Source organism: Myiozetetes cayanensis, unplaced genomic scaffold (genome assembly GCF_022539395.1).
Source record: "Myiozetetes cayanensis isolate MyiCay16 unplaced genomic scaffold, myiCay2020 scf32, whole genome shotgun sequence".
NCBI lineage: Eukaryota > Metazoa > Chordata > Aves > Passeriformes > Tyrannidae > Myiozetetes > Myiozetetes cayanensis.
In genome coordinates this window covers 35,363-44,662 of record NW_026087544.1, presented here as the reverse complement: position 1 = coordinate 44,662, position 9,300 = coordinate 35,363, and the positions used below count along the sequence as shown (strand labels likewise).

At 49.8% G+C, this 9,300-nt stretch overlaps 1 protein-coding gene across 9 annotated transcripts in view; it reads left to right on the top strand.

The window, feature by feature from the left end:
• Positions 1–9,300, top strand: part of BRPF3 (bromodomain and PHD finger containing 3) — a 31,589-nt gene that overhangs the window by 3,869 nt on the left and 18,420 nt on the right. For 4 of the 9 annotated variants that reach the window (XM_050326890.1, XM_050326888.1, XM_050326889.1 and 1 more), the window contains exons 1-3: positions 757–1,023; positions 6,116–7,518; positions 8,509–8,665. In XM_050326890.1, the coding sequence (XP_050182847.1) occupies positions 6,134–7,518; positions 8,509–8,665 (1,542 nt within the window). In that variant the 5' untranslated portion in view covers positions 757–1,023; positions 6,116–6,133. Of the gene's footprint in view, positions 1–739; positions 1,024–6,115; positions 7,519–8,508; positions 8,666–9,300 lie in introns of those variants that run through there. The other 5 variants (XM_050326892.1, XM_050326891.1, XM_050326886.1 and 2 more) reach the window with 4 other exon arrangements.

The following is a 9,300-nucleotide window of genomic DNA, read 5'->3' as shown; positions in this document are numbered from 1 at the left end:
CATTGTTTATGTTGCTTGTTTAGGCGAAGAGTGGCAGAAACAAAGCCACAGGTTCCTTGGCACCTGGTAATGCTCCAGGACGTTTTATGGGATCCCATGCCTCCTGCAAATAACTGGGTGTAAGATGAAGACACTCCAATGAGTCTGGGACAAAAATCCATCTCCCGTGGCCTTGGGGCCACCGGCTGCAAGACACCGCCTAGGATGATACCCTAGCTCCCAGACAAACTCCAACTGCGAGGCTGATTGCGGGGAGAGGGGGAGGCGCGGAGCGGGGGCAGTGGTCTCCGGCCGCCTGGAGCGTTGGAGGCGGGTGCCGGGAGGCCGCGGTTCCCCGGCACTCTCTGCCCCGTCAGGCGCGGAGGTGGTAAGGGGCGGCAGCACTTTCCTAAGCCACGAGGTTCGGACCCCCCACCTTTCCGTCACCGCAAGCCGCCGGGGGCCTCCCGTTCAGTGCGGCCCGAGCGTGGGAAGGGACTGGGGAGGGGCGGGCAGTGCCTGCCCGCGAGGGAAGCGGAGCGAGGAGCCCTCTCCCCTGCCTGGCCGCTGGCTGCCGCCTTTCCCCACCGTTCGGCCGGCCCGCGTTGCCGCCACCACCACCGCCGCCTCCATCTTGAGCGTGTGTCCCCTGCTCCCTCCTCCCTCGGCCCCCCTCCGCCTCCACAGCACCGAGAGCGTCGGGGGCGCTGGAGCCCGGGGGAGAGGTGAGGGTGGTAAGGGGCGAAGCTGCACCGGGACCGGAGCGGCAGCGGCGGGAGCAACGGCGGCAACGGCATGAGAAGGCGGCGCTGAAGAGACGGCGATAGCTGGAGCGGACGGAGCCGACATCTTGTGCCCTCCCCTCCCGCCGCCAGCTCGGTGAGCCCGTCCGCCCCAGGGAGGAGGGGAGGGGGAGGCGGAGAGGATTAAAAAAGAAAAAAAAAAAAAGAAAAAAAAAAAGGAAAAACAACAAAAAAAATTCTCCTCATAGGAGGCGGCGGCAACGGTGGAGACGCCGCGCCCGCGGCGCGCTGAACCGGCCAGGTAAAGCGCTGCGTGGCAGACCGCGACACCCTTCCTTCAGGGGGTCTCTCCTCCCTCACAACCCCGCGCCAGGGTCGCGGGAAGGTGACCGGGCGGGCGGGAAAGAGCTGGGGGAGGACGGTGAGCCGCAACCTGCGGGCCCTTTCTGCGTGCCCGCTCTGCCCCCGCGCGGAGGGAGCGGCCCACGGACCCTCGCGGAGGAGGGGGCGGCAGTGGCGAGCGCCTGGAGACGGGGAACGGACAGCGCTGTGTCAACCGACCCCCCCCCCTTTGTCGCCATCTTGGCCCCCCCTTCTCCGCGGCTTCGCGGGGGCACCGCCCACCTTCTCTTACGCTATTGGCTCAGGCGGGGCCAAGCGCACCCCCCTTTAGTCCCGCAAAGTCTTGCGTTGCTGTTGGTTTTGGAACTGGGATGTGCGGTGGCGACAGCCAATCGGCTTCCAGCCCTGCCGCCCTGTCTCTCACTCTCCTCCGCCCTGGCCCCTCTCCCTGGAGACCGTTCTCGTTCCTCGTGGAGCGGCGCTCCCGTCTGGGCATGGCCCGGTGCTGGGCAACGGCGGGGGTCGTCGCACGCACCCGCCGTGACTTTTCCTCTTCCGAGATCGGCTTCATTTTTGTCCGAGATCCTGCTGTGCCTTGACCCACATCGCTGGCTGCTACTGGAGTTCCCTGCAGGAATCCTGTGTCCCTCGCTGCACAGGATAGCTCCTGAGAGGAGCTCCCGTCGGCACCTGACAGCCCATGGCACGTCATAGTTCCCTCAGCTGCTGCTGAGGCCAGACACAGCACATGGCACACACTATTTGTTGCTGAGCCGAGACGTTACCTTAAACTTTATCCACAGCCTGTCTCTCAACTCTCTCCACTCTGGAAGGAGGTCTTCTCTTGCAGCCTGGTGCTTCTCCTGTCAGCTTGATTTGGTTACAGGCAGGCAGTTCTCCTGACATCTGTTGAGCATTGACACACTTTGTTGTAGGCATCAATGTGGGTGTCAGGAGTATAAACCCTCGGCAGGTGCATGAAGGGGATATGAGCCTGTTGTAAGCATGGACACTGCAGGATCGTGGAGAGGTGTTGTCGAGAGGGGCAGGAATTTAAACAACATTGTGGTTGACAAAAGGTGGAAAGCGGACTGCAATGGTTCCAGGTTGTTTCTTTCCTCTGGCATCTGTTGCTTTTCTTTTGCAGATGTGTTTCTTAAATAGCTCCATAGGTGTCTGTTCCCCATTGCACAGAAGTGAGTTTTAAATCCCAGCAAACAGCCACAAGTGGCAGAGTTGGGTGGCTGGTGGTACAGGAGAGGAATGCAGAGGAACGTCTCCAGATCTCGTATTTGACTTGATGTCCCAAAGAGAGGCAGTCTTTGGTGACAACAAACCCCAAACTGTTCAGGACTGTATGAGCTGTAGCCACTGCCAGTAGTCATGGCGTGCCAGAGTTGAATGAGAGCCACATTGCTCACATCTGCTGCTGCTCAGTAAGGTCCAGGTGGCCTTCCTGCTGCAAGTCACTGAAGTTCTTAATTGTTGAGGGACCCAGTTCTTCACTGGGCTCACCAAGCTATGCTGGAAGGGGCCAGGAAGCTCCCCCACTGCCTTTAGTTCCAGCCTTACATCCTCTGCATGCTAGCAAAGAAACCTGATGCTATAAAGTAAATCCTTGTCTGTTCAGTGTGGGAAGGCTAGAAGGAAGGACTGCAGCATGAAGGAGAGTTTGGAAGGACACTGAGGCCTTCTGCAGTGTGAGACGGTGCCTCTGACTCTTGGAAATGGCTAACACAGAATTGCGTGGGTGTAAATCACAGCAACATTTAGCCTTTCCTTTACAGGACTCAGATATTCCAGACTGTGTGTATAATAGGGGACTGTATTGTGGTGTTGTTTGATACATGTTGATCTCTTCATTTTTTTCAGTGGAGCTTTTGACCCCTTTGTAGTAAATTTAAGTGTCCTGGCAATGGGCTTGGTTACCTTTTGCAGCCCTCCCAGGCATCTCTTGCTTACAGGTGTAAAAGCTGCTGCTCATGAGAATTGAACCACTCCTGAATGAACTCCTGGGGTGAAGTTCATTCCCAACAGCTTTATGTGTCGTAGCTACCTTGTTTGCTCAGTTGTACTCTCTAGGAACTTCACACCCTGCTCCTGGTGCAATATCCAGCGGAAATGGGTGATGGGAGGGTTTTGGAAAGCTTTGAGCATAGTATGGCAATAGCAAAAGCATGACTGTTTGAACTTTCTGCGTTCACATCAGCAACCTTTGCCCGTGATAGGACAACATAATCAGCATGGGCTGAAATAGCATTTAACCCCACCAATGTCAAGTATCTTTAGCGTTTCAGTGTGCATGGGTGCTGTTTGCAGAGGGATTCTTTTTTTTTATGTGGCTGGGAGGTGTTTTCAAGTGTGCCAGGGAGATCAAAACATGCCTGGGTTGTTGCTTAGAAATTTCTGTTGTAGACAAGGCCGTAGTGTTCAGCTCAGTGTGTCTGAGTTCATTTCATTGCTGCTTTCAGGTTTTTTTGGAAGTGGGTAGCCATGTCTCTCCTGATATCCAGGTGCATGTCTTATCCTAGGTGCTCATCTCTTGCTGGCAGCAATTTCCATGCCGTTTTAGGTGCTTCTTCATAGTGCTAAGTAATTGTGTTATTTTACAAATGGGCTGTTTTGTGGCATTTGGTGGAAAGCCCACTTAGAGTAATTTTTCTAGAAATGCATTGATTTTTTTGCTAAAGGAGCCCTGTACCTTTGTTTTTCCCGTCAACAGATAAAATAGCCCTTCCTTCAGGGGCCTGTTTCAGTGAAATTTGCTTGTCCCTCAACAGGTGGCTAATACCTCATTTTTTCCTGAATAAAATATCTATAATGAGTGCAGTCAGCTCATAATTACTTCATCCTCTAATATATTTTTGCCCATATATCTTTTTGCCTCCAATATCTTCTTTGCTTGAATTAGAAGAGAGCTCTTTGCCAGCAGGATTTTCTGTTTTGGTTTTTTTTTCATTTGATGATCAAGATACCTTTATGCCCTTGTTTTAAACTTGTTTTTTCCTACTCACTGAAACCATTGGAGCTCAGCTAGGACAAGTGCAGTTGCATGACTGCAGTCTGTGCGTCAAGTGACTGATTGAAGTTTTAAGGCAAACATCCCAAAATTTGTGGTACCTATATTTGCAGGTAGAAATTATCATACCGTATTTTACGCCTGAAAATTGTGTTTACAAGTTCCATCATTATGGGTGTGCTTACTGAAACTGGCACCTGCAGCTTATTGAAAAATGTGTTACTCCCGGAATTTGTTGCTTCTTTCTGGAATAAGCTTGGATTTCTTGTAGGTCCTACTCCTGTGAGGTGCTGCTTGCTCTGACTTGTGATTGACAGTCTCTGGAGCTATGCCCTTCGTAGAGCACAAATAATGCATTGGCTAACTACAAGTTGTGGGTTTATAGTGTGTTTTCTTGTCTGTGGGTCCCAGAGAAAGGGTCTGAATGTGGGATTGTTTTAAATAAGGGTGAGGTGCAGGTTCAGGCCTCTGCATAGCAGTAGATAAGCTCTGGACTGGCCTATCTTCTCAAGGAGAATTCACCTTTGCTTTTCTTTGTCTACTTTCAGACTCAGCTCATTTCTTCCCCTAACTCATGTTTCTGTTGATGACCCCCCCCTTCTTGCTTGAGTTACTCACTTGGCTTGCTTTGCTTCTTTGCTAGCTCCCTTCTTTGCCCACAGATCACTGAGCTCTGCCATGTTTGCATCCTCCCCCAGATCATCTCACCAGCTTCAGGCTTCTCCTCTGCTCCCCTTTGACAGGCACCTCCTTAACATCAGGAACCAACTCTCAACTAATTATCTGGGTTGCTGATTAGCAGTTTGCGAGGACAGAGATGGCCTGGGCTTTTTGTTAAGGCTCTGAGCAAATACCAACCATTACATGGTTCCCGGTGTGATCTGGAAGCTGCCTTGCTGCTTACCTGCTTGTACCCCTGTGGATTCTCCATGCAGAACCAGCTCAGGCACGTGAATGTGAATTATGACTCCAGAGGGGCTAACACTGAGGCAGAGCTACCAAATCCATTTGGATCCATGCTGCTTGTTGCCGTGCTCATTCCGCTTCGCTTCGTCCTTGATCCCACTGAAGAGCAGAAGGGACACACATCTGGTATCTGATATATTGCTTGGATCATCCTCTGGTTCTGTTTGTTACCCATTTGCATGCTGGGAAGGACACAGTCTGTTCAGTATACACTATCTGAAGAGCGGTGTAAGGAACAGCTACATCTGAGAGAGAAAGAAAAGCAAAGCTGGAGGATGATTTTTCATTATAGAACTTTTTGCATCTGCAGTGTTGGAACAGAAGAACTGGTGGTGGCAACCCTTAGGTGTGAAACTTGGAGGAGCTCCCTCCTGGACTGAAGGAAAACTACTAGTTTTCTCATCTGGAGCTCAGTGACAAAAAACCCAAACAAACAAACAAACAAACAACAACAACAACAAACAACATCAAAACAAAACAAACAAACAATCAAAAAAACAAACAACAAAAAACCAAAACAACAAAAAAATTGGGAACTGCTTTTCAGAAGACCTGAACAGTGCATTCCTTTTGAACTAGAAAACATCCAGCACATTTTGTGTGCTATTGGGGATATAAAAGAAAAGTCACAGGCAAAGGAACAGAGAAGAACTCATTGGCTTGTGTGAGCTTAATATGTGAATGCTGCAAGCATATGTGATAAGTAGTATTTGAATTTCAGAGGATCTGAATGTTTGCTGATCTGAATGCACAACAGACTGTATACTGTGCTGTAAAATTATTTTGAGCTCTTCTCACTGGTGCTATGGTGGTACATACATCTCCTGAGTTGCAAATAGAGAAAGTTAGAGGGTGCTGTGCATTACTCTGATACACAGTGCAAGAAATGGTTGATATATCAATCACCTGCTTGAATCTAAGCAGATGTAAAGACTCAGCAAGCCTGAAACTGCTGAAGTCTCTAGTAAAAATTTGCTCTGTTACAATGTTGAGTGAGTTTTTCAGTCTACACTGTTTCTTGCTTCTCTCCTTGTCTTACACTGTCCTCTGTCCTGTTTTGTTACAGGGTCTCTAGACCACAGTGATGAGGAAACCTCGAAGGAGGTCCCGACAGAACTTGGAGGGAAGGCGTTCTCCCTCACCCTACAGCCTCAAGTGCTCCCCAACTCGGGAGACGCTGACGTATGCTCAGGCCCAGCGGATTGTGGAGGTGGACATCGATGGGCGGCTTCATCGCATCAGCATCTACGATCCCTTAAAACTCATCACAGAGGATGAGTTGACTGCCCAGGACATTACTGAGTGCAACAGCAACAAGGAAAACAGCGAGCAGCCCCTTTTGCCTTCGAAATCTAAGAAAACGCCTTCTAAAGGCAAGAAGAAGGAGTCCTGCTCCAAATATGCACCAGGGACGCCTTTACACTTACCCCAGCCCAACTTCCGTGTGCTGGACTCTTTCAGCCAGCCAGATGCCCCTCCTCTTCCTGCTGCCTACTACCGGTACATGGAAAAACCTCCTGAAGACCTTGATGTAGAAGTGGAATATGACATGGATGAGGAGGATCTGGCATGGCTGGAAATGGTCAACGAGAAGAGAAGGGCTGATGGTTATGGAACAGTTTCTGCTGACACTTTTGAGTTACTGGTGGATCGATTGGAAAAGGAGTCGTACCTTGAGAGCCGGAACAACGGGGCTCCACAGTCCCTCATTGATGAGGACGCCTTCTGCTGCGTCTGCATGGACGATGAGTGTCACAACAGTAACGTCATTCTGTTCTGTGATATCTGCAATCTGGCCGTGCACCAGGAGTGTTATGGTGTGCCCTATATCCCTGAGGGGCAGTGGCTTTGCCGCTGCTGTTTACAGTCCCCTTCTCGCCCTGTGGATTGTGTCCTTTGCCCGAACAAAGGTGGAGCCTTCAAGCAGACTAGTGATGGCCGCTGGGCTCACGTGGTTTGTGCCATCTGGATCCCAGAGGTCTGCTTTGCAAACACTGTTTTCCTGGAGCCCATTGAAGGGATCAATAACATCCCTCCAGCTCGGTGGAAGCTCACATGCTGTATCTGCAAGCAGAAGGGCATGGGAGCTGCTATTCAATGCCACAAGGTGAACTGTTACACTGCTTTCCATGTCACCTGTGCCCAGAGGGCTGGTCTCTTCATGAAGATTGAACCCATGAGGGAGACCAGCATCAACGGCACAACATTCACTGTGCGTAAGACTGCCTATTGTGAGAGCCATTCCCCACCTGGGATGGTAAAAAAACGGTCTCCAGCTGCTAGTGGTGATGGGCAGGAGGACACTGGGAAGGACAAGGGAGAGGAGGAAGCCAATTCTGCCCCTCCCAAAGGGTCTCTGAAAAAGAACCAAGTGAAATTGAAGCAAAAGATCAAAAAGGAGTCTGGAGATGTGACCAAATGCCGTTCATCTGTGCCCATGTTGACCATCACGCAAATTCCCTCTTACAGGTGAGTATTGCAGGTTTAGGAAAGGAGTTGAACAGTTGGAGCTGCACAGGATCTGTTTTAAGGACTCAGTCCCTGTCATTGTTGAACTTGGAAACACTGAGGTGTTTCAGTCAGGACCTAGCAATAAATATTGCTGTGTTCAGAGTGCTCTGCAGCATAATTCCTGACTGGCTTTCTTCTACGTGAGTGTCACTGGCATATTGTGCTTTTTTCTTGCTTTGCCAAACAGCCACCCTAGACTGTTGTGTAATGCAGACTTTGTGGTGGTCCCTAACAGCAAACACCCATCTAGCATGAAGGTGTTTTTAAAATACTTCAGGCATTACAGGTTGGGGTCATGCCACTATCGACCTTTTTTAAGTCTCATTTCATGGCTTCTTAATTCCTCCTTTGATTACAGAGCACGTCGAACTTGTCAGTGTTGTGAGCATCTTTGTATTTCACTGTTTATTTTTCCTCCCAGCTCTCCCTTGTGCAGAACTAGGTAGTGCTGAATTTTTGTTTGGTGCCTTAGGAAGTGTGTTGATGTGTTGCTGGTATTTTAGCAGATAGGCTTTGGAAACTGCTTATAATGCACCATGTAGAACCTAAGAACGGTAAGCAAGGGTTAAAATAGGTGATATATTCTTCTTGGACTCCTGCCAAGACTCCAGCTTAATAACATCAGGCTTAAGTGGCCGCCAAAAAGTTCTTAACACAGAAAGAAGTTTTGAAATTAAGGCTTGGAGCTGAATTGGTGATTGCGTACTTTGACAGTGCTGTGGCAAGTGCTTGGTGAGACTCTCCAGCCAAGCTGCTACTGACACAGGGATATACTGTGAAAAGTAGGCACATATGTCTTCATGCTGAGGAGACCCAGATCATACCACTTTATGTTTATTTCGGAGTGTGCTTGACACAACACCGCAAAGCTTCATCGGGAAACCCAAGGGTCCGCAGAGTCACAATTGCTTTGCACTTGGCTCTATGATACTTCTTTGTTTCCTTCAGGCTGAACAAAATTTGCAGTGGGCTCTCCCTCCAGAGGAAGAACCAGTTCATGCAGAGGCTCCACAACTACTGGCTGCTGAAGCGGCAGGCGAGGAACGGGGTGCCCCTGATCCGGCGCCTGCACTCACACCTCCAGTCCCAGCGAAACACAGAGCAGGTACTGTTCCCCAGCTGAACACCCATGGGAGGATGGAGAGCTCGCATTCCAGGAGATGTGCTCGGCACATGGATGAAAAGGGCATTAAGGGTGAAAGAATCAGAGGCCTGATTTAAGTGTCTTCTGGTTTTCTCTTGGTATGCTCATGCCTGAAGAACTGAGTTAGTATATTAGTGGGATATACATCATGCCACTAAAATTTGTGTTGATGAGACTGCAAGTGGGAGTTTTTCCCTTGAGTCCAGAGACCCAGGATTGCGCAAGGGTGTGATGGACCCTTGGTGGACTGATCTCTTAGACGATTTATAAAATCACATTTCTTGCGAGTGATTAAAGAAAGTAGGTGTTAGCTCCAGAGTTCTGGCCAAATTCCAGTTTGGGTCATTCTTCCTGCAGCTTCAATTTCTGCCCATCCTGTGTACATTCATATGGAAGTTTAGACATAATCATCAGCTCTGGACTCCTTTGCTTCCTCCTCTGAGCTGGTGTCTAGAGCCACTTGATCTCGATGGTACTAAGCAACACTGCATTTGGCATGAGACGTAGTTGGTGAACCAGTGAAGCAGTTGGACTCTACCCTCTAACATAGCCTGTCAGTAGGTATTGTGTACAGTGTGCACATATAATTTCACTAT